The 26,602-nt window shown below is 38.1% G+C and overlaps 1 protein-coding gene across 1 annotated transcript in view; it reads right to left on the reverse strand.

Moving 5' to 3' along the window:
- LOC138710688 (small conductance calcium-activated potassium channel protein-like) overlaps positions 1-2,741 on the reverse strand; it is a 58,935-nt gene extending 56,194 nt beyond the window's left edge. Inside the window, exon 1 of the mRNA XM_069841751.1 lies at positions 2,065-2,741. Coding sequence (XP_069697852.1) covers positions 2,065-2,702 — 638 coding nt within the window. The 5' untranslated portion in view covers positions 2,703-2,741. The remainder of the gene's footprint in view (positions 1-2,064) is intronic.
- Between the last annotated feature and the right edge of the window lie 23,861 nt (positions 2,742-26,602).

The raw sequence follows: 26,602 nt of genomic DNA on the forward strand, positions 1-26,602 counted from the left end.
GTAGTTTGGCAACAGCGCAGGGCCAGATCACCTAGGAATGCACACGAACTCAAATCTAATAGTAGCATTCCGTCGCTTAGTCCCTACAATACAGCTGCTAGACTTCCTAATGGAAAGAAATAACTACAGACTTATATGTTATTCCTTTTATTCAATTTACAAGAAAACAATCCGTTTTATTTTAATAACTGCAAAAGGATAATACGTTCTATATCATTATCTCTAAGAATAAGTAGGGCTCGGATTTTGATTATCTAAAAGTTAGTATTAAAACACAGTATAGTTCAAGACCAGTTAACACTTATTCTATCTCAGAAAGAAACCTCATTGCCATTGAGTACTTCGTTACGGTCGGATGAACATGACTCCGAAATTTATTCACTCATTACTTGACAATGAACATAAGGAAAAGGAAGATTATAGTATCCTGTCCGCAGTAAGAAAATTTGTGGGCGCGGTCTATACAGAATACTATGCTTTTCGCTGGAAATATCACGTGTCTACCAAAGACATTTTGAATTCAAAAGCAGTGTAAACCAGGCGCTTACTTAAATATTCTTAGACACAACTAATGATTTATATCAATGATGGGAAAGCAAGCGCATTTTTCTGACCTTGACATCGTGCGCGGGTAGCAAGCGCTAAGTATGGAAAGAGGAAGGGTTGTGTATATGAATAAGCAACCTGTTGGATTAAGAAAACAGTGGTGCACAAACTTCAAACGGAACGTGAAATTTTATGTCCTTATTTTTATATGGCTGCTTTCTGTTTAATATTATCTATATTGTTTGTAAAACAAAAGTGCTAACACTGATTTCTTAATATTGCGCTTGTGTTTTAAATCTTAATAACATAATAGAGAGTTAAGAAGGAATATTCACTAAAATTCCATATTAGTGTAATATTATACTGTATTAAGTGGATGAAACACATCATTCATAAAGAAAGTGATATTCCAAAGAAAGAAATTGAGTATGACATGATAAGTTGGAATTTATATTGATGGTATCCTCAGCCTTACTAAAGTAATCAATAAAGTAATCAATAAACTAATCAAAACTATATTACAGTACAAAGCAAAGTTATCTAGGTACTGTATCTGTTTTAAGTGTAACTAATATTACATAATAAAACTCTTATCGCATTATGTTTTTAAGGTGATATTTGTGAGCAACTTCCTATCATCAGAATATTAAATTATTTTCTCGAAATCTGCTGAAGCTATAGAGCTGACATTTTTACAACATATGGGCAGGCATCTTTTGCTTATGATGTAACAGTAGTTGCTTTGTTAATTCATTTCCTTACAAACAATTTCCATGCGAATATTTTCAAAATGTTCAATACACTATCTTCAGTATACGTATTTACGGTATATTAGATTTACGAAAACATTCTGTAAGGCTACTAAATAAATAGGCCTATACCTGAAAATTTCACTTTTCTATACGAAAAGTTGAGAAAATATTTCTTTTGAATAAAAAAATCAAACTTGGTGAAAAATGAGCATTAGAATTAAAACTTACATTCTTATAATGCACTTATACTTCTCAGGCAAATCTAAAAATTAATATGGATACAGTTTCAATAAGTTCTCTTCCCTTTATCTATTGAATCAGTGCTGGCCATCCCTGTATATATCTCGACCAAGCGGCATATACCACCTCTTTCGTCTCTCTTTCCTTTCCGCTCTAAAGCGCTCAGGCTCTCCTGGGCTCTAAAGCGCGCGCTTGCTTCTGTGGGCATCAATTGACATGCCTGATATATATCCACGTCACTTTTAACTTTTAGAGCATAATAATTCCAACCCTACTGATAATAATAAGAATCAGAGTCGTACGGATAGTACTAATCGAGTAAAATTGTGTTAATACTTAGGAGGAAATTATTTTTTAAAGCAAAGTATTCATTTGGGCCTATATTTGTTGCACTCTATTCAAGGAATAAGCTGTTAAAATCTGCACAGTTGTATTGCTTTAACTCTGTATTACCTTTGCAATGTTTTATTTGACTGCGTGTTTTGGTATCTCCATAAGTAAGATTTCTTTGTTTGGTGGATCTTACCTGTAAGGTGAGGTCGTGAGAAGGACAGGCGGGGGCGGAGCGGGGCAGGAGCCCCCGGTGCAGGGGGCGGCGTTGCAGGGGCACTGGTGGTGGTGGTGCAGCCCCACGGACCGCACGCTCTCCCTGGACACGGACCTCGCCAGCGGCTGCAGCATCAGCGTGGAGTGAGAGTCTCGTCGGTCTCCGCAGCGGCAGCGGGAGTGCGCGTGGGGCAGCAGGTGGTAGCCGGCCGACGCCGTGCGCAGTCTGCAGGTGCCGGCCATGGTGGCCGTGGACGTCAGGCCGTGGTGGCTGCCGGCGGGCGACGTCACCGACTCGCCCTGCAGACGACAGTGCAGCTCGATGTCCGGCACTGAGCGCGCCGCCCCCGACCCCTCCTCGGCCAGGCACACGCTCGCGCTGCTCTCCTGGCTGCCCCCCAGGTGGCCCGGCGACGACAGGAGCAGGGTGGTGCACTCCTGGCGCATCAGCACGGGCTTGCTGCTGGCCGGCGTCATGGTCGGCGTGATGGTGACGGGCGGCTCGCGGGCCAGCAGGCTCGTGGTCTCGTCCCCGCTGCCGTAGCCCGAATTCGCCACGGCCTCCGCCTGGGCCGTAGCGGGAGCACCCGACGTGGTGCTTCCTCCTGTGGTGCTCATGGCGACACGGGCGCTGTCACTGTCAGGTCATCACTCACCACGCCTGCAAAGAAAAAAAACACCATCACAATATTGTTACCAACACCAGCACTGAATGCGCAGACCTTTCCTATACTGCCAGAAAGATGTTATCATCAATCATTAAAAGGAACACAAGAAAGGAAAGGAATGGAATGGAATCTATGGGAAGGGGCACTATGGCCCAGTACTGCACCTGTTACTATCTACTGCGCTAACCCTAAAGCTAGTCGCATTTCCAAACCCATACCGGCTGACTACACTAAGGTTCGCTGCGTAACCCGATCAAGCACCAAAAATGAAGTATAAAGTTCCAATATCCTTACGATTTGTTGAAAATATTCAGCGTTGCAAAGTTAGTAGAATGGCTGAGCAATAGTTCAATAAAAATTTTCAATAAAATAATTAAATATTAATAAATCAAACATTAATAAAATAAACTTTTAAGAAACTTAAACAGATAGTTATTATAAAACCAACACTAATCAAAAATTGCAAAGATTATAAAAGTATACTGAAGAGCTTATCCCCCAGGTTTCGAGCAAGCCATCCCCACTCGTCCCTAGGCCATCCCCTTCGGTGAGTCGCCAGACGGCAATCTGAGAATATTATGGAATGATGACGAAATGGAGAAATGGTGGAGGAATGATGTAGATGCCTAATATGGGGAAAACCCGGATAAGCTGGAGAGAAATCCCAACTACGACCTTGCCAAAAATGTCACTATGGATATTTCAATTAAAAATCCCAGGCTTGACCGGTACTCGAACCCGGGCCCCTGCGTGACAGGCTGGAGGTCTGACCACTTCGCCACCACTGGGATCCACAAGAAATGAACAAACACACATTTCTTCCGTACACTAGTTCCGTAACCTTGATTGTAACAGCGGCTATTATCCCCTGCCAGGTCGTGATGGAATTCGTGGTTGACAAAGCAGACGTTTCAGATGTTTTTTTTTTATAGGGGTCCCTCCGTATCCTTCTATCATTCTACCAGCACTCTCTTTCTCTCCTCATTTCACCTATAATCTACAATAGAAAAAATAAATTGAGTTGAAGTCTGGGGGTTTCCGATGCACACATAGGCAGGGCTTGAAACTCTTGGCCTCTGGGGCTCATCAGGCTACTCGCATGTAGACGGGACCTGTCTCTATCAGGGGCTGAGGCAGGATGCCTCACTTTTCAGCGTCGGCTGATCAGGAAGGGCTTGGGATTCGGGGCCCGAGGGCTTATCAGGCTACTTGTCCGCGAAACGGGACCCGGCTCTATCAAGGGCTGAGGCTGGATGGCCCTTCTGTCAGCGTCGAATTCACGATTGCAACCCGAGTCACCTGTCGGACGTGGACAATCATAGTAGTCTATATAATGACGCAGAATGGGCCAAAACGTGCCTATATGTACGAACCCGTCCCATGTCCAGTCTTCGTAAAGTCAGTCAGCCAACAGTGGCTATCTTTGCTCACTAACACCTATTCATACTACTGTAACATCATGACATTGCCACTATAGTTGTATCCTAACTAGGGTGCGTCAAATGTTGCCGACTGTCAAGATTAGTGATTTGAGTGCAAATTTTCGAAGAGTTCGATTCTTATGAGGTCTCGAGATCTCGCTAGTATTATGACTTTCATCCCACTCAGACGCTAGATAACCATAACAGTCGGTAAAGCTCGTAAAATAACAAACTAAAAAATTAATTTAATAATGTTTTTCATCATCATCATCATCATCATCATCATCATCATCCGTCTGTTCCGTATCCAGACGTAATAAGTAATTATTATATCTTATAATAGTACAAAGCAATTTTTTTGGAGTATTATTCACAATATAAAGATAAATTAAATGCAATGATAGAGGAAAATCAAATTCTCGGATATTTTTTTCTTCACATTCGATGTCTTCTTCTTCCTGTTCTTCACTTTCATCTTCAATGTCATCATTTTTTGACTACCATCGCAATCATCATAATTTTCGTCTTTCTCTTTACGAAGTCATTTTTTCCTCTGTTTTCACAATTATTTTCGTTCCTTAATTTGTTTGAAATGCAATTAACAATAATACGCTATTTTAGGTAATCCGATAAATATTTTGTCATTTCTCAATATATACTCTAGGTGTTGTAAAATTAATCCATATAAAATTTAAAATGTTTTTCCATTGCATGTTTTGTGTGGCCCGTGTCAGTTCACTTCCTTTACTTTGGTGAAAACGTTAATAATTTTTTGCATTATCAACGGTTAACGAAATTAAATATTTTGTTTGTCAAATAAGAAAGGACTTTTTATTTACACATACACTGAAAATGTGTCGCAGTCCTGCTATCTACCTGCAATATTTTTTGGGGTGTTATTTTACGACGCTGTATCAACATCTAGATTATTTAGCTTCTGAATGAAATGAAGGTGATAATGCCGGTGAAATGAGTCCGGGGTCCAGCACCGAAAGTTATCCAGCATTTGCTCGTATTGGGTTAAGGGAAAACCCCGGAAAAAACCTCAACCAGATAACTTGCCCCGACCGGGATTCGAACCCGGGCCACCTGGTTTCGCGACCAGACGCGCTGACCGTTACTCCACAGGTGTGGACTACCTGTAATATGCGGAACCCGAATCACATAAGTGAAGTGAGTAGGCATTAGATAAACACACATTTCCGCTGTCAGTATTGCCAATATATAGTTAAGGGATAATTTTAAGCATTATTGTCACTATTCGTAGGATGTACCTAATTCTCTTATATTCATATTATGTAAAATAATTTAATACTACTATCAATTCCTTATTCATTTAGGATTGTTGTAGGTCTAGTCAGACTCTAGATTAAGTTATTAATAATTTTTAGTTGCAGATAGTTGAGTAAAAGATGCGGTCGTGCCAACGTTCATGAGGCAGTTACGTGCACAAAGCGAACGTAACAGCTGTTGGTTTCCGTTATACACAATACGTGCCGCACACAAAGCACAGAGGGGTAATATGTGAGGTTTCATTTTCGAAAGAGAAGAATCAATTAGCTCCAGCTCAGGAGATGAAACAGTTGCTTGTGATCCTTGTCAGTCTGCTCCTGGCGGGATCTCTTCAAATGGTGTACAACGTACATAAGGTACGGTAACCCACTGAAAGTTTAATCAAATTTAATTCTTTACTTAGCATTTCTTTTCATCTACAGAAATCTTAAAAGATGAGATGTTGAGTTAGCGATAATGGATTGGAAATGCATTGATAGAGGAAAATCAAATACTCTGATATTTTTTTTCCTCACATTCGATGTCTTCGTGTTCCTGTTCTTCACTTTCATCTTCAATTTCATCATGTTTTGACTAACATCATCATCATCATCATCATCATCATCATCATCCGTATGTTCCGTCTCCAGATGTAATAATTATTATGTCTTATAATAGTATGAGTCCCGCGCCGTGGCGTCGCGGTCTAAGGCCTAGGACTCGCGTTACGGAATGCGCGCTGGTTCGAGTCCTTCTGGGGGAAGAAATTTTCTCATGAAATTTCGGCCAGTGCATGGGACCGGTGCCCACCCAGCATCGTGATGCACTTGGGGAGCTACGATAGGTAGCGAAATCCGGTTGCGAATACCAGCTATAACGGCTGGGGGGATCATCGTGCTAACCACACGATACCTCCATTCTGGTTGGATGATCGTCCACCTCTGCTTCGGCATGTGGGCGTGAGGCCAGCAGCTGGCTGGTCGGTCTAGGCCCTTCACGGGCTGTAGCGCTACGGATTATTATTATTATTATTATTATTATTATTATTATAGTATGAAGTAATATTTTTAAATATTATTCAAAATATAAAGATAAATGAAATAATTTTGTATATGCCTAAAAATAGAATAAAAAGTCGTTTTCTGAATTGAATACAAAATTTAAAAACTATGATATTTGACTTCCTAGTCTTCTTGAGGCTTGACATCGTCTAGATATTTTTGTCTTTCTTTCGATGAAGACGCAAGGGAGACTTCCCTGATCTGTCATTAATTAAATGTAACTACTGTCGGTGACTCAGGAGAAGACGAGCACGGAATGAGGAAAACGGGTGGCTAGTAGAGAATTTCACGACAATAGTACAAGTATTGCACATGTTGTCATAACATTATTTATTAACCACCCTTTTTCCTCACTCCGTGCTCGTCTTCTCCTGAGTCACCGACTACACTTCATTGTTACATTAAAGAGGATAGTAAGTAAAGAGCCTTGATATACGGGGTATGAAAAAAATATATATTTCAAGATTTCAACGGAGATTCACGTTTGCAGCATCCATGACAATCTTCAGCTTTCCGTCTAGCTGTCTATGTGATTATAACATTGCTACGCCGATTTAGTAGAATGCGTTTGAATCTAAAGAAAGCAGCAAAACACAACAACGTGGTATGTTGTGACGATAATCCAATACCAGTAAGGCATCATGTCATAAACACGTTCACGTCTGAGTATTTCTCACTATATATATATATATATATATATATATATATATATATATATATATATATATATATATATATATTATTCAATCTCTTGAAAACGGCCCAATTATTAAATATTGCTGTAGAGTTTAAGGTCTTTATTTTAGTAGGTTATTTTACGACGCTTTATTAACATCTTAGGTTATTTAGCGTCTGAATGAGCCGCTGTCCTCGCACTCCATCCCCACCACTCGGGAATTTTAGACCTAATGTAATGAAACTGAACGCCCGCGATGCTACAGCTTACCGGTGAGTCGAGCAATGGATTGCGGACAATCTGTTCCCCGACGTCTCCTGCATAGTGCGGTAACTTTTCGCTGTCTCTCTCTGTACTTATTGATTTACTGTTGTTGTGACGAGAATCAAAGCCCTCACATGTCACAAACATGTTCAAGTGTGAGTATTTCTCATAAAGTAAGTATTATTCATCGCGTTGAAAACGGCGCAAATATTAAGTGTTTCTGAAAAGTTTAAGGTGATATTTATTTATCTACTATTGTATTTTATAGATAGATATATTGTATGAAATTAAATTAAATAGTTTTAACGTTTTATGAGATTAAATTTTTTTAATGACAGATTTTGTACTGTCCATAATATTCCCTGACTTTCATGCTCTACCTAACATGATGCTTGCCGATTGCAGGGGACTGCTCCACGTGTTATATCTAAGTAGGTAAATACTGACTTTCTTCTATATCGACGGAGCAGTGTACTACAAAATACGTTCTCAATGGATGGATCATAACTTCACATACAACTCTGCGTATCCACGGCAACAAACTAGCGTCTCTCTAATATGTGATTGATTTGGTGTAACAATTCCGCATGGATGCCGAGGACGTGAGTGCTCACTAAATGGCTTAGTAATCACATTCCAAGCAAAACTTGTTCTAGCAAGAGTAATGCAATTTCGCCTAAGATTTATCAAATGATCCATATAAAGCAATTGCTAATACCGGAGAATTGAAATTAGATTCCATTTCAGTGATGTCGAGTCACTATTTGTAATAACAAGCAACTTAAATGAATAAGTCAATAAGATTAATGTGATATGGATAGAGTTTACATCAAAAGTTAGTACATAACGTTATTAATTTCCTTACAATGGATGTATTAAACGTTGGGAACATATTAATTACATGATCATGAAAAGATAATATGGTACGGGGCTTAAAACGAGTAAATAAACTTCCTTCTTCACTAAGAAATAATTTTTCTGATCGACACATTTATGTCACAGGAATTTAAACAAATCGGAGTAGGACTTATGCGTGAATACGTCCCACAGGATAGGATGTTGAATTTAAGGCTGTATCATTCGCTTTACGCCCGTTCCCATTTGCGCTGCATAAGCCTCGACATTGTGAATTTTTTCTCTTCATTCAACTTCACTCGCGAATTTTCAATTTAACTTGTCGACGGCTGATTGCTGAATTGAAATTATAGCCTTGTTTGTTACGAATCGTATGATACCACTGCGAACGTTCTATCGCTTCGCATTTTCGAGTTAGAGTGCCTCGGCTGCCTCGCGACCCTTCAATTCTTGCCTCAATTTCATCACTCTCGCGTATTACTAGACGACGTCACCCGCTCCAACTTACTGTCGCGTTGAATACACTGATCCTTTGTTTGTCGATCGCCGTTTACTTCATTCGAATAATATGCCCTGTAGGTTAGAAACTACAGAGGCGCGACAAAATTAGCTTTAAAATGTATCGGTCGATTTTCTGGGATGATCATCTAGTACCGGACCGAAAGCTCAGCGGTGACCAAAACTCGAACGGGAGTGATTACACGCGAGAGAGAGTCTAAGAAGTAAGGAGACGGGGGAGACGTACTTGGCATGAAAACTACAAGCAGTGGTGGCTCGTGCACTAACACTGTGTTCTTCATCAACACCGCGAATGAAAATCGCAAGATTTGCTGCATCAGTATTGTCACTACTGCCATCAAGAACCAATCAAAAATTTCCTGAATTATTTTCTGGATATTTAGTCGAGACCGAGCGGGCTAGCGGCGTGGCGGAGGGCTGGCCTTGCATTCAGGAGGTCCGAGGTTCGATCCCAGGGGTCTGCAATCCTAAGTGAGGTTTTTCATAGTTTCCTCAATTATTTCTAGGCAAATGCCTGGATTTTACCTCTTGAAAGTCCGGCCATGGACGGCGATTCTTCCCTTAATCCTTTCATATGTGTGAGTGAATTGTGTGTAATGTCTTAAATGTTTGTGTTGTATCGGGGGTGGCCCTGGCATTGAGCTGACACCTCATCCGGGGAGGCCCTCCATGTCCTTGTGTGGTAAAAAAAAAGTATGTACTCGTATGTGATCCATAGATTAATTCCTCTCACGACAAGTCGCGGCCTTGTAAGGCCCGGGTGGCGTGGGTCGTGTAATAAAACCTAAAAGGGAGAGGTTAAACTAAGGGGAAGAAGAAGAAGAAGAAGAAGATATTTAGTCCAGAAAGCGTAGTTTTTCAAAATTAATTAACAACTTTCATTGGACGTTGATCATTACGCTTTTATAAAACTCTCCTTCGTTGGAAGGCTCAAGAGAACGAGCTATTTCGTTCGCCACTAGATAGCTGGCTTCCTTGCATTTATTTATGTCATCTTTCCCTTCATGACGATGATTTAAGGCTGATTTCAGTTCTTGGAGTTTAATAACTCGTTCCATTACTACACTAGCACGTAATAATAATAATAATAATAATAATAATAATAATAATAATAATAATAATAATAATAATAATAATGATGATGATTATTATTATTATTATTATTATTATTATTATTATTATTAAATCAGTAACTAGTAAATAACGTATGATAGTCATCAAAAGACTGTATGCTTAATATTAAAAAAAATAAATTAAAATGGAGATATAGCGTAGTCTAGTAATACTTTAACATTCAAGGGAAGACGTAAGCCTATATATTCAGGCACATAACTTATATAAGGTTATGCTAACACTTGCTGACAAATAGCAAATAATAATAATAATAATAATAATAATAATAATAATAATAATAATAATAATAATAATAATAATAATACCTGTTATGCCTGTGTATTCAGCGTAATGCCTGTAATGTCGCTTCTATATACTGTTATTAATTCAACCTTTGAGCAAAGCAACAGAACAGCGAATAAATTCGCCTTCTCATTCTGTACGAAATCTTCTGTTTCTGCTCACAGAGACAGAGGGCTTGTAGAGCGACATGGTATCGACACTGCTTACCTTCAGTACGTGAGCGAGACAGAGAGCAATGTACAGGAAACTCCCCTTACCAGTATGAATGTCTTTGATTACACGATGTAATCACGATACCCAATTTGTCACCGCTGTTATAGACTTATTCATGTTAAATGTCACGCAGGTCGTGCATTTGTGTAGGAGTCGAACGCTGTAAAATAACATTCTGTGCCGGACGTTTTAAGAGGCTTTGCTTGTTGTTGCTAAGGGATTGTGTACGTTGCTATGTTATCGCGTAAATGAGGTTGTTTATGTTTGATATTTTCCACTAATTTAAACAAATTAGTGCATAAATTAGAGTATATATATGTCCTAGCAATGCATTTTCTTTGTAGTGTTGTGACGTTATAAAGAGTAGACTGGAAGGAATACGAGAATACAGGACAAGGAAAAATGTCACTTCCTAGCTGTTCTGCAGTTTCTTTGTAGTTTCACAAGAGAATAAATAGGGGCGTACGCAAGGGGGGGATTACCGAGTTTGAACCCTCCCTTTAACTAAAAAAAAAATATATACATATTTAGTTTTGAATATTTTGATCCATAATCGTTTTTTCCTTCTCTAATTTTTCAATGCCAGAGTAACAAAATCTACATTCGACATAAGGTATACTGTTCTCCAACCAGGAGATCAACCGTGAAAGGAATGTGCTTACTATTGCCTCATCTATTGGAACGAAGTAGATAAATAATATTACCGTTATAACGCTAGTTTAAAAACCATGCACTCCTGCATATGTTATTTCCTGTATGAAGAGATTAAAAGACCAGGAGATTAACTGTGATCTAATTTTGTAACTAGGGTAGTATCAAAAAAGAATTATCAAAATTTGTCTATATAAACCTTTTGATTACCCAACAAAATTAATTTTTCAGGAATTTGGCGTATCAAATCTAGAACAAATTTATAAACAAAAATTGCTGATTTACTTCCATAAAAACCACAATAAATTTAAATATGATCCTCATGAATACCAGACGAGACAAAACTACAGCTTCTTTCTAAATACTCCCAAATGCCACACAACTGCTGGATTAAAACACAGCAGAAATTTTGGACCCAAAATATATAATACAATAATTAGAGCTTACCCTGAGCTAAGTACACTTAACACACATAGATTTAAGAAACAAATCAGATTAATTATTTAATTGTTTAAGCTAATTGAGTTAAAATTGTTACTCTAATATTCATGTACTTCTGTATTTTCTATTTGTATATAGACCCTGTTATTACATGCTGTATGTATTTTACCATTTATTAATGTGATTGTGCTCAATGAACTCTCGTAATTTTGTGATATATTTTGTATAACTGATCTGAACTGCGCCCGAGCACGAGCTTCTGCTCTTTCGGGCTGCAATGCCTAATGTAGCTCAAGTGTATAGTATTAATAAATATTATTATTATTATTATTATTATTATTATTATTATCAATATGTCTGTATCAATGTTATGGTTTGTGCTGTGAGAGCTAGCCAATAGAGATAAGAGTACCCACATGTGTGATCTTATGACATCTTATGACCTCATCATTCATTCACAACATTACCTTCCTTCGTCTCATACGGCGGAGACTTTCTCGTGGTTGGAGCACAGTAGCCCTCCTACCCTCCTTCAATATAATCCTTGTGCTTGGTGCTGCAGTAGGTTTCAATTATAGCAATGCTATCTTTATTACAGACAGACCTACCGCCTATTACCGACCTTCTAATAAAATAAAGCAGACACAATATGGAATTTAACTTGTTGCAAAATATATTGAAAAGATTGTTTTGACAGTTCTGCAGTGCAATGTAGATTTTAAACTCATTATAAGAGCGGTATTCACCAGTTCGTTATTTTGAGTTATGATTTTATTGTAAAACATTCGTTTAAGGTTTTGTGCATTTGATAATTCATATTTTTAATAATAATAATAATAATAATAATAATAATAATAATAATACACATTATGCAAATCTGGCTTTCAGGTAGAAGCTCCCTGTGAAGCAGGCTTGAATAATTTCGAGGGAAAAAATGTTCCAGGGTCGGGTATCTATCCCGGGATCTTTCACTTAGAGCACGAATGCTCTACCGACTGAGCTACCCCAGAAACCATACACGACACCGTCACACAACTCAAATGGGCTGACAAGACGCCAGAACCCAACTTTTAGTGCACACAATTGTGTGTGACTTAAATTGTGGCTTTCTGTTAACGTACCTACAGTAACGAATATATTATGCAAATCTGGCTTTCAGGTAGAAGCTCCCTGTGAAGCTCGAGTATGTAACTGACTCTTTGTGGGGGTGCTAGAGTGTTTTTATATACCGGTATATAAAAAAACAATGTATCTTTGTTCTGGCAATCAATTTTATTATTATTATTATTATTATTATTATTATTATTATTATTATTATTATTATTTTATTATTATATTTTAAATACTGATAATTTAAATTGTAAACAATTTTAATAATGACCCCCTCCTTGACACGCCACTACAAGAGAATAATTACAGGCAATGGAATGGAATTTAACTGAGGGGGCACGGATGGCCCAGCACTGCGACCTATTGAGATCTATTGCGCTAACCCTCGATATGGAATGAGTTGCATGCCACAGATCCCCTACGCGCACCGCCCTAACAACATGACTCCCTTAACGACCGGTCCCTACAGCCGACAGAATCCATATACCATTCCTGCTTCAGCAAATCCCCCCAGGGCCCCCCTGTCGGTCCGAGGCGAAACTCCTCCCCCGAGGAATCGCTGAACTACATTCCACGGAGGCCGGGAGGCCGCCGGTAGAGTGATCTGAAAAACCATAAACGGGATGATAAGGAACGAAAGGAAGTGGCGAAAATGAGTACGGTTCCAATCACCTGATAAATTTACCTGATATTCATCCATAGGAGTGAGGGAAAAACCCCGAAAAAAACCTCACCCAGGCGACTCATCCTGACCGGGAATAAAACCCGGGACCGCTCGGTTCGAAGTTAGACTCGCTAACCCCTCAGACCCAAGGGTGGGCATATAGGCATTAAGTATTCAGTGGCTGAATAGCGAAGGTTGGTTGTGAAGACTGAGTAGATTTGTTGCTTGCCAATGTCGTTCCTAAATTGCTGATTTGGTTAGTGTAGGGCAGTTGGTGAGCTGTTCTGAATGCACAATAAGAACCTGGGTATAGAGCCTGTAGTATGAGGTAAAGAAGAGGTGTAGATATACAGCGAAGACGTTTGACTAGATGAAAGCAGTCATGCCCAGTTTCCATTCTGAACTTTGCAACTGCCATTCTTACTGGCCAATTGTGGACATTATTTATGTTTGTCTTCCAGTGGTAATTACTTTTTTGACGCTTTGTCAATTTTTCTAGAACATCTTTCGGCAGTTATTTGTGAATTAGCTTTGCTCTTCCACGATTGGTTATTTCTTTCTCTGAGACGAGTATCTACAACCACAGGATCCGGAATACCAAGCCCTTAAAGATAAGGTGGAAGTGAAATGTCGTTGTAATAAAAGGAATGAAAGTAATGGTTTCCTGCAAAAAAGCCTTCGGTATCGCCCAGTTTGTCCGTCACAAATTCCATTACTACGAGGCCGGAATCGAATGCGGGCCGTCTCTATGAAAGACTAGTGCGCTAGCAATAAGCCGTAGACGTGGCGCGAACATGTAGCATTCCAAAGAGTGTAAACATTCGACCTATAGGGGTCTTTGGAAAAAGATGAGAATTTAGAGAATCAAATGGTATCCACTGAACTTATAGTCAGATGTAAATGCGTGCTAATAAGATGTTCTACCCTGTACATTCGATGTAGTTTAGTGTAGCATTAATCTGCTGCCTCAAGTGTAAAAAATAATATGGTCTGAAATTTCGAGGGTACTAGTTTTTGGACTTAGGTGAATAATATAGCTCGCGCAAGGAACGATTGCAGAAAAACAGTGGTGGCGTTAGTGTCTGTCTTGACGTCTGTATGTAGGCACGCCGAAGAAGCGAGAGGTGTGGACCGATGGAAGTACTTCCTCTTCCAAGAAGATGAGCAGATGGGATATCGCCTGTGGAAATCAAGAGCGTAGCAAGAGAAAAATTCGAAGCGAATTAAACGCAAATAAAATAATGATACTCTGCGAGGGGAACGCTCCATCACTACATAATAAAATAAACGCACTTGGAACAAGACACATATCCACATGCAGTGGAACTGAAATTAAAACCGTAATGTAACTATCACAACGCAAGACTGATTCTATCGATGTCGTTTCCTCTTCCGACTGTACTCTTGAATATTATTCAAGTTATCTCGTGTCCTTTCCTGTCGACCGATCTTCCTTATAGAATTGTTTCGTTCGCATTCCTGTTGGTAATCGCTGTTTGCGAGACCTATATCTAACATCAAAGGTTGTAACCCATTTTGGACATATATTCTGTATACTAACATCAAATCTCTATTCTTATAACTTTTAACACATTCATACAAATATTCATTCATTTATCATCACATCAACACATACTCACTCACTTAACATACCAATCCATACATCCATCCACTCATCAGTCGTCATCCATCCAACCATTTATTCATCCATCCATCCATCCATCCATCCATCAGTCCGTTCATTCATCCAACTATCCATCCATCCATCCATCCATCCATCATCCATAATCCATTCATTCATCCATCCATCCATTCAACCATAAATTATCATTCTTCAGCCATCAACCTACCTACTCATCTGTCCATGATGTCATTCGTTTCTGAGAGCTTCACATAGGCCTACTTTTCACCGACCATGGTGACTTAATAACGTAATAGTGCAGTACCAGGTCATATTATTGTAGATAACCTTTTCTTACTTTTCCACATTTTCGCTCAATTCAACATATTGAGAAAAATTTTTGGGATGAAATAAAAACATATCATTTCAAACAATATTCAGCAATACAGCAAAGCTTATAAAATTTAATTTAAAAAGCCAAATTTTACATTTTACTCGAATTTTTTATATTTTTGGCCTTGTTTCGTTAGAGTTGCTTTGACTCCTACGTCATGTCACCACTGATAGTAGTTTACTGTTGAGAATGCTTGTAACTGTTGTGCTGTATATTATTACGTGGTAATCTGGGTTCAATCAAGCATTAATCTTTATTTAACTGAAAATTAGTTACCGCTATGTTCAGTCGAGAAAAACCACAGAAAAAAAAAACTTTACCAGATTTGAGTAACACCGAGAACCGAACCTGGAACCTTTCGAATGCAGTGAGTTGTCAATGAGTCATCTCGGGTTCAAGTTCGGCAGCGGCCCGCAGCGACTCTACATCGCATAAGCCAGAAACCTAGGATGATGATGATGATGATGAAAAAGAGGAAGTGTAATTATGATGTCAGTCTATCGTCGAAAGTTACCCAACAATTCTGCTTCAATTGGTGGAGGGAAAACCTCGGGGAAAAAACTCAACCAGGGAACTTGCCCTAATCAGGATTTGAACCCATAGCAGTGGACCTCGGCATGCTTGCAATACAGAACTGTAATACTTCCTGGATCCTATTGTTGTGATTCTAGAGCTGTGTCAGCATTTCAGTAAGCTGTATCTTCGTAATAATTAATTCTTTTTGTCATCGCTCTTATTATGAGCACCAAAATATTTTACACTGAATTTAGTTCTGGAGAATTTTCTCGCACCGGCAAAAGCGGAATGTTTCTGAAACCCTAGATCATATATACCCAGATTGCTCGCCCTTAAAGGCGTTGATGATAACAACTTTTGTCAGGTTTACTATGCTGCCATCTAGTTGTTACATAAGGAGTCACTAACTCCCTTTTGAATTGCATTAGCGACTGTACTGCCATCTTGTGTTCGTTTACGGCGGTTGGGTGGTGATTCTGGCGGTTATTCTCTTCAAAGTGCAACCGATTTTAACAAGGATGAGCAATCTATTATAAATATGTGATCTGGGCTGAAACGTAAAGATTTTTATTTTACTCTCTAACAATGTGGCAAGGGCCCCATCTTGCTTAAAAATGCATTTCTCTCCATTTGGAAATACGTATTTCCAATACTTGAATGTATTAATCTTGCACTGTAGACAATTCATTACACCCGCATGACGTGGGGACGTTACTTCGAGAGATTAAAGGCATTATAAATATGTAAGCGCCTGAACTCTTGTATAACTATTTCAGTAGAGTTAAAAATCCTCTCAGCCCCTGTTTCCATATTCCATTACCTGCCTACGTAAACATCGTAGTGAAGACAAATTGAACCATTGAACCTTTGTAATAAAACACATTGGAACTCAAATTTACAAACATTGGTGAAAAGACCGTTATTCATCACTGTCAATAGTATATAAATATTTATCTTTCTTTACTGGTATAGATGCAGACTACTCAACTTTTCAACACATCAGTTCACATTTCATTGTCACCAATACCATCACAGTTCTATCATCCTAGCCTTCGACAACAATAAAAGTCTTCAAAGATTGCCCACAGAATTCTGCTTTCGGTCCAACGTGTAACCTGATATATTTGCGAAACCTAGTCCAGTTTCATACTGGAGGTAGTCATGTATGAAGAAGAATAATGTTACTAACTAAAGATGATTCACATGAACAAGTACTTGTCACTTTCGACCTAGCTGTCACGAGGGTTGAAGAATGGAGCAAAGGCAACACAGGAGAACTAGCCAAACAAAAGTCAGCGATAATGTCAATGTTCTGCCGAAAACTTCAATTTTATCGCTTACATCCTACAGTGGAAAACAGTGGTATACAAGTCGTAACTCAACTGCCTAACCTAGGAGTTTTCCTAGACTATTACACTTTTACTACGTTATACTACTTTTGACCAATAAAACGGTACGGAACGACGTGTTTAAACCAATCAAGTCTGTTTATCCCACAATTTTTATCACCTCCCCAGCATTTCGTTTTTATCACCTCCCTAGCATTTGTTTCTTTGTTTACCAATATTGTGCTTTCAATAATTGTACCTTTTAAAATGATTCATGTTTATTTCATCATTCTTAATTTAAAATGTTCTATCATTTATCTTGTTTATATTATTTAAGTTATATTATAGTTCCTGCTGTATCATATTATGGATAGTCACGTATAAGAGAGAGTTTAATATATAGTACTGATAATTAAAGTGGAAATTGAACAGTGTCCTGCAATGTTCGAATATGAGAGGGGCAATAAAGACATTACAAACTTCGTCATATTTTATATGAAAAACTAATCGCAAGGTCTATGCTAAAATATGAAGGGGTGGGAGTGGACGACGACGAATATTTTTATAACAAACTGGAACAAACAGGACAGGCCTTCTTCTGCAGAGCAAACATCGACGAATGTCGAACTTCTTCATACTCGACTGACTCGAATCGAACATAGTGCCTGTAATATTTCCATCACCCGTATAGTCACACAAATACTGTTACCGAGCAACTGTGATTTATTTAAATAATATGTGAAAAATGTAACTATAGCTATTTTCTTTCGGTAATCGGTATAGTGACAACTGTCATGCATTTTAAAATCATAATGCGATGTACGTATATTTCGGTTGAAGTTTAATCATATTTTTGTAATAAAAATTACCGGTCCTTACGTTTAAATAAAACTTCACAAGATTTGCTCTAAATTCTTACTCAGCTTAAAGCATAAAGGGTTGGGAGAGAAGCGTAGGACAGCGAACTTAAAGGGCAGAGATCATACAAGGGGCAAGACCGAGCGAGCGAGACAGATCCGCTTCTTCAAAGCAGACTTCGGTTCTTATACGCTCGACAAACTTGAACCGAACAGTGAGCTGAAATACACGACACTAATGTGTACGATAGGGGATGGATATACATTACACTCGTAATTAATGAATTAATGAATGATGATGGGGAATTGTTGAGAAACAAGACTACTCGAGAAAATCCCTGTAATGCCTGGTCCATGGGCTTACCCAGTACAAGTTCTCGATGTACAGTGAAGCGGGATTTCAACCCTGGCCTCCTGGCTTATAAGACCAATGCGCTAGCACTGAACAACCGTATATTGGTAATCAATAACAGAATTGAATTGAAAGAGAGGGGAAATGAAAGGAGAAATTTAAAAGGTACGCGAAAACGCGCCTTCCCAAAGGAAGTTTGAGGCTGAAAGAAACTAAATATGTGAGCTCCAAGGCTGTTGACCACTCATCTCACTCCGGGTTTCGCTGCTCCATTGAACGAGATCTAGAAAATTTTGAAGGGGAAAAGCCTAAAATGGACGTAATGTCTTAGGTACCACATACGAGGGAGGGGGGAGTGCGCTCAAAAATCTGACTGCAGGATGGAGAAAGAAATAGCGTAAGGTGTAAGTCTGCGCATTGAAAGAAACTTTGTCCTTTCGCAGTGCAAACTCGCTTGTGTAATAGGTGTGATGTTCGATAAGGCAAGGCAAGGCCGACGGGAGACGCCGCGAGTTCTAAGTCTACAAACTGAAAGAATCTCTGTCCTTTCGAAATGCGAGTAGAGTCGAGTAACCTCGCTCATGTAACGGGGTAATGTATGGAAGCTGAGCCAGGGCATACATGTCGGGAATTTATGTTGCGAAATTTCGGAAACTTTATAAGGAAGGACATGGAGATCCGTGGTCTATTTCTTTTAGGGCTCATCCCGACATTTGTCTTAGCGCCTCAGAAAAACCACGGAAATATCTTAGGCAGGATGAGTTGTCTCAATTTGAGAGACTAGCCAATTGGCTCTAAGGTGAGGAGGTCTACTGAACTATGACTAGAGTCCGGATTATCAACAACAGAGTATTAGCAATACCATGTAAAGACTTTCGTGGCCTAATATTTTAAATTTCGTCGAGCGATAAAAGAAAAATTGCAATAATAATCACAAGAGTAAATATATGCAGATAATGGACAGATAGTTATAGGACTATTCATACCCAAACATATGAGTGGATGGGTGTATGTTGGATGGACGGACGGAAGAAAGGCAGATATAGAGACAGGCAGGCAGAAAGACAGTCAGTTTTACATTAAAAGGATGGCTGGAGTGCATACAGTATAATAGCGTGCAACGTTTAAGAGGTTGATGGTTGTGTGTTCATCCCACTTAGCTCCAAATATTCCTAAGAACCTTATTCGTTTTTGTGTTATATTTAAGATATTACTCATGGCTTGAGCAGTGAATACAGCATTTATTTTCTTGCACCGGTAACGATGAAGTTACAGGAGAAAGAATAGAGAAAGTTATACAACGCAGAACTGCACGCATTGTATTCTTCACCTGACATAATTAGGAATATAAAATGCAGACGTTTCAGATGGGCAGGACATGTAGCACGCATGGACAAATCCAGAAATGCATATAAAGTGTTAGTTGGGAGGGCGAAGGGAAAAAGACCTTTGGGGAGGCCGTGACATAGATGGGAGGATAATATTAAAATGGATTTGAGGGAAGTGGGATAAGACGATAGAGCCTGGATTAATCTTGCACAGGATAGGGACCGAGGGCGGGCTTATGTGAGGGCGGCAATGAACCTCCGGGTTCCTTAAAAGCTATTTGTAAGTAAGTAACACCATTACGATTATATTCAAATTTAATCTTATTTATGTATTTTTCCAATAAAAGTAATACGTTGCAGGGTGCATTGGCCAGCTGCCGCTAAGGAACTGTGATACGTTCCGGGTTAAATCGGCAAGTTCTCACTAAGGAGCAAGATGCGTGTAAAGTGGGTAACGGACACTCTCCTAATAGGAGCTCACTTAATCGTTCCACATTAAAAGTAAATAAGTATACAAATACGAAAATAAATTTGGAGCTTCCTTATTGTATAAGTTTCGCTTACAAGACACTGAACATGTGCAGTAAACAAGAGCTCCTATATATATATATATATATATATATATATATGCTACTTATTGACAGTCGTGTGAAATTGTTGCCTACATACAGATGGACTCCCATCAAGACTGGCTCGAAATTTTAATTCCGTATCTGTACATATGTACTGCATGTGAATTTAATTTACACATTTTTGTCAAACAATACTATAAAACTTTTCATGGTTTCATGGCAACAAGTAGTTATCTACCAACAGGTGGTTCATAACAATGGTACGGTTTCCAGCGATGAGTTCGTGGTAGAGATAAAAACACGAATACCTGGACCAATGCCGAGAAAGGAGTTGTTGAACACTTGGGCGCCAAGAAAGATATTTATTTTGTCTGTCTCAATTGCTTATTAAGATCGAAGCTTCTAAAACTAAGCAGAGTATCTTACAAAAGAAAATTTCGCAGCCTGCCCGTCTTATATCAATCGGTAGAATACAAAATTTCATTTCAGATAAGTCCAACTCGTCATATGAAAATGTTCATTAAAAAAAGTAAGGGAGGTATTTTGATGATGATGATGATGACGATGATGATGGTAATGATGATAAATAAAACGAACTTACAATGAAGAGTGGAAGATTATCTGAATTTTAAACGCGGATGAAAACGGATTTCTTTAACAGACCAATATCCCTTCCTTGATCTATAGTACCTCGATGTTTTTATTGGCATTGATTTACGTGGGACATCAGAAGAGATGGTTGAAATATTCTGGGAAATGGCAAGATTTATGTAGCCAGAAATAAGATGCGAAACATCAGTAGAGATTTATGTTATCTGATTTCTATCAAATCGATATGAAAACAGCCTGTTTAACCTCATCCATCTGCCGAGGTTAATACCCTTCTTTGTATCTCCTCCGTTGCATATACATCAATGTAGATGACCCGTTCTACAACTTGGATGTCTGTCTTATGTCTCTGTGATGTATATTCTCCAGACATTTACTATTAAACAAACAGCAAATTAACCTAGCCGCATGTATTCAATAAAAGTTCGTGCAATCTTTCTGAAGCAGACACTGAAAGATTTTATTGACGCAATGCTCAAGTCAGTTTGTGATTAGAACAATAACCTTGGTAAAAAGAAAATACTTCTAGGTCAAGTGTAAAGAATTTACGATAGAATTCCTTTGTGCTTGTCTGTCTGTATCTTTATCCTGGCTGCAACTTAGTAACCGTAGAACACTTCATTCGCTGTCTCTTCTGTTTCGAGTTCTCCACACTTCTACTCCAAATTATCTTCGTTCCCGGTTTAACTACTTATCCTCCAATCACAATCTAAACACCAGGTCACAGAGGAGCCAAATCCTAGCAATTCCTGCCCACAGAAGATCCCACTATTCATCCTCTTTTACTGTCTCAGTCCCCCATGAATGGAATTCTCTACCTCAGAAGATAGGGGCTGCCAGACAATAACCACTTCCAAGACAAGGCTAAACGATTTCTTACGGGCGCAGTCAAATTGAAGTTATAATTGTGATCGAGTTTAATAATTTAATTTAATATAAGTATGACTATCATTACTATTACTGTTATTATTATTATTATTATTATTATTATTATTATTACATAATTATTTTATTCGTGTTGTGAAGATGAAAAGACTTGTCATTGTATTATATTAATTATGTATTATATTGTCTTGTATTGTAGTATTGTATTGCTTTGAATTGTATTGTATTAATTATGTTATATTCATAGCAATGTAGTAATTTTCTATCATACTGGTTGAGTGGAAGAGAAGGCCAAATGGCCTTAACTCTGTCAGTTAAAATAAACCATTATTATTATTATTATTATTATTATTATTATTATTATTATTATTATTTTCATAGCAGCCTTGGTATCTCAATTGACAGAGAGCTGACGTGCGAAGACCGCGGATCCGAGTTCAATTTGTAGGCAACAGTGGAGTTGTATTTGTAGTAGACAGAGCCAAAGTTGAGAGGGTTTTTCTCTGGGTTTTCCGTTTTCTCCTCTTTATCCCACCAACACTTTTCAAACTTCCCTTTTCCATTACAATCTCAGTTTCGAAAAATATGGCATTGCATATATTTGTACGGCGCCGAATCAATCGTTCGCCAAATTAGATGTTCCTCGCAGTTTGTCGAAATATCGGTAGATGGCAGTGCTGATGGAGTTTAAATGACTTATGAATCTGCAACAGAGGCACCGGAGCCCTACAGGTTCTTACTTGCTCGATGGAGACATGACGACTCATATAAATATATGAGGTGCGGCAGATTACAGGTCTTATGTCTGAAGGGGCACTGGAAAGAGTGGTCAACGGGGAAAAATTTCGGAGCCGAAGAAGATATAAGATTATTTACAACATTAAGATAAAGAACACAAAATCGGTTTGGTTCCCCCTGAATTAACTTAATGAGTGAGTAATTAAAATGTGTATAAGCAAGTATTTAGATTACCCAACAGATCAAAATATAAAAAAAAAATATTTTGAAGTTTTAGACACCAAAAAGAATTACGAATATATGTTATTAATTTACAAGAAAAGTAAAACGAAGTACTCTTCAAATCACCATACTTAGGGCCTATTCTACAAGACCATATACTCTTTCTCTCCCACTAATTGGACTAAAGTGGAATACCAAGTTTGATCTGAGGCATAGCTCTAGTTTCGGCCCAAGACTGTACCATTCTTTTATCCTTAATGAATGTTTTTGAGTTCAAAAAGATGTACAAATTATTTGTATAAACTTTTATCTAAGAGAAAAAGGAACTCTTAAGAATATTTCCTGCAATATTTATATTATAGTTGTTATGCTTAATCGTACTTCATTTCGTAATGTAGGGCCTACACTGTTTCAAATACCTCTGATTGAGGTTCTGGCTGATATGTATATCTATTGTCAGGCAGTACATCTCACTTGGCGATGTGTCAGAGGAAGAACAATTGTTTCTGTATGCATCTGAAGTCTGATTAGTGTAACATGTTACTAGTCAGCGATGTATCTATGCAATGGAGAGGGAAAGAAACTGGCCACTCTACTCCATTGTCTCCTGGCCTTGTTGCCTCATACGTGGTGTATTGTTGTATCACTTATGAGCTTCAGAACTGTCTTCGGACAGTTGACTAAACAAAAACTGTTTTATATTTTTGTATATTATCTCAATGAACTTAATGTATATAAATTTACTTTTATGTTTCTAAGAACACTTCCGAACACAAGCTTTGGCTTTCTCGGGATTGTAAAAGGGCTCTCAATAAAAAGTATTATTATTATTATTATTATTATTATTATTATTATTATTATTATTAATATTATACGGATCGTATGCAGAGACTAAGAGGAAGGCGGAAAGGAGGGAAGATTTGAAAATGCTGGGTTTGCATTGAAAGACGTGCCCTTGTGCAAAAAACTACGAATGAATGAAAATATATGTCATTAATAATTTCTGTTGTTTGTAAAGATATTAAAATCATATTATGCGTTTCTGTTTAGTTTCATAATATAGTAAACATCCTAGGTGATGAAATAAGCTGGTTTCTTATATAGTTTTTTGTTTATTAATATTTTATTACTTATTGAATCTTATACAAATAATTCATTTTTTTTTATTTCTCAGTACAAATTTTCAAACATTCAATACATCCACATAATTCTACCCACTATACACCTAATCACTTATTCTCCATCCAGTATATAGGCAGTTTCCCATGTCGGAGGAGCGTATAACCTCAAAGTCCTGTTTTGTGACTTTCCCCATCTATATCAGATAGTTACATGATGGTACTTTAAGATAGTAAACTTAACTGTTAATCACAGCTTTCACCTAAGGCAGGCATTTCCAACCGCTGGCTCTGTGACGTCACACGTCGCTGCTTTCGAGCTCCTTGAGAGTGGAACCATAGCTATTAAGAGCAGAGTAGGGGGAATGGCAGTGGAAGGGCCAGAGATGTTTAAATAGCGGAGACACAAAAGTGTCCAACAGGCTTGGAGCTCACATATTCAGTTTCTTTCAGTCCCGAACCCTTTGCTACGACGCGTTTTGCGTACTTTTTAATTTCTCCTCCCATTTCTCCTCTTTCAATTCAATTCAATGAAAAAAAATCACTCCCCGTCATGTGTTCTGCTAAAATTATATACAGAAAATACCATACTCCTTGTTTGTGAGTGTAGGACTATCCTTTTGCGTATTACAGATGAAACACCAAAGCTACTTGCAATCCCTTCAAAAGACATTGTTACGGTAAGTTACACATCACAGAAGAGAAAACAGTCCACATCTGAATTTGAAAATAAACAGAATCTATCTTCGTTTACAGAGAGGGACTTCAGAGCAAAATATGTTCCACGCTGTAGGTTGGATATCTCTGTTTGGTTTTAAAGCGATAACACGCGGACCAGTTAAAATACAATTGCCATTCTTGTACTGTTGATTTAAGTATGTGTAGCTCTATCGAATGGCACAGCTTAAAATTCATTCCTAGCCATAAGTATTGTGCGTGCAAGAAAGAAACTAATACGCGACGCTTCAGCGAGATTTCGCGACGATTTAACTAGGCAACACCGCTTCACTATCACTGGCTAGTCGACATAGACCGGCCTGAACTAGCTCCGCCTTATATGCTTTCTTATTCTGAAAGCGCTATAACTCTGCTTCGAGAGGGGAAAAACGCTCCGACGTCAGTGGTTGACCAGTTGGAAGCGACTGACTTGAGGCATGGATATTTATCAATTATGAATACGAAGTCCTATTTTGTGTTAGACGTGGGCCCATCATTGTACAGACCACATAGACCACAAATCACGGGGCTTGGAAAAGTGTGTGTATAAAATGAGCCAGATTTTTAAAAATTCATAGCTACAGCCAAGATTTTACGAATTTTGCGAGCGCTACAAAAATAAATAGGCCTACATTATAAAGAATGTCTTCTTGAAATTCAGACCAGTATAGTTTACTTGTTTCATATAACACGGAGTTATGTAACAAACTCGGTTTCTTATAAAGCAGTCAGTTCACCATAAATACCTGAAGCTTTTATACGGGGAAAATTCCACTAAATAAATGCTCTTTCATGCATAAAATCTGAAGATCGTTATCCAGGATTCGCTGTGGCATTAAGTCTCTAGACTTTCTAATTATACTGATATTAATATTGGACGTAGGTGTGCAGAAACGAGCAGAGAGAGAAATCCAGCGGGCTTGAATAACCTCTCCAGTAAGATATTACGTGTTTCTTGCTGCAGCTTCACAACACAGTAAGAGAGATGTAATTATCATCAAGAACACGTTATCGTCTCTGTTTTAAATGAGGTGATGTACAAAATACATATTCATCACTATGCTAATAGTTTACTTACAACCTCTACCGTTGCCTAGCAATATGTAAATGAATATCTTGATTTATTTTACACTCAGTAAATTTAAGTTTGTTAATTAACATGATGGACAAGGTATAAGCGGACCTTAGGGAGCAACTTTAGTGCTGTATAAAAACAATGCTAGTGAGTTCAAATCTTGGTTGGTGACTTTCCGAAAGTCGGACTAGAGATGGATTTATGCACTTAAGGGGAAATTATGTGAAATAAAGGTGAAAGAATTAAGAAAATCCATATTTTTGTGTTTATGTTTGTAATTATATTTTAACCTTCTAATTTCATAATATTATTAAAATGGATTTGAGGGAGGTGGGATATGATGATAGAGACTGGATTGATCTTGCTCAGTATAGGGACCAATGACGGGCTTATGTGAGGGCGGCAATGAACCTCCGGGTTCCTTAAACGCCAGTGAGTAAGTAAGTAAATGAGTAAGTAAGTAAATAAGTAAGTAAGTAAGTAATATGATTTCATTTCCTATTTGAGAGCCCTTCAAACTGTATCACGTGAATGTTATATATTGTATTAGAGAAGAAAGAAATAAAACTGCAAAAAATTACAAAATACTCTCTGTGGCTATACAGAGAAACCCAGTTATAATCTAAAACCTTCTCCATTCTAAGGTATCATTCCATACAATAAAGTGTGGTCAAACATATTTTACGTGAGTTGAAAGATTTTTGTTTTACAGTGGTAATTTTTACTAAGGTCATACTCTTTTTTCAGTATTTGTTTTATTTGTTATGACCAATTATGAATAACATTATAAATATATAACTCGGCCAGAATGTTATTACCCGTGGCAGAAATCGGAACACATTGATTTTTCGTAAGCATTTGATTTGGTGCCACATGACATATTAATAGATAAGTTAAGTAGGCTAGGAATAGATAAAAGAGTGGTGCTATGGATCCAAGAATTCTTAAAAGGTAG

This window comes from Periplaneta americana, chromosome 12 (genome assembly GCF_040183065.1).
Source record: "Periplaneta americana isolate PAMFEO1 chromosome 12, P.americana_PAMFEO1_priV1, whole genome shotgun sequence".
Taxonomy (NCBI): Eukaryota; Metazoa; Arthropoda; class Insecta; order Blattodea; family Blattidae; genus Periplaneta; species Periplaneta americana.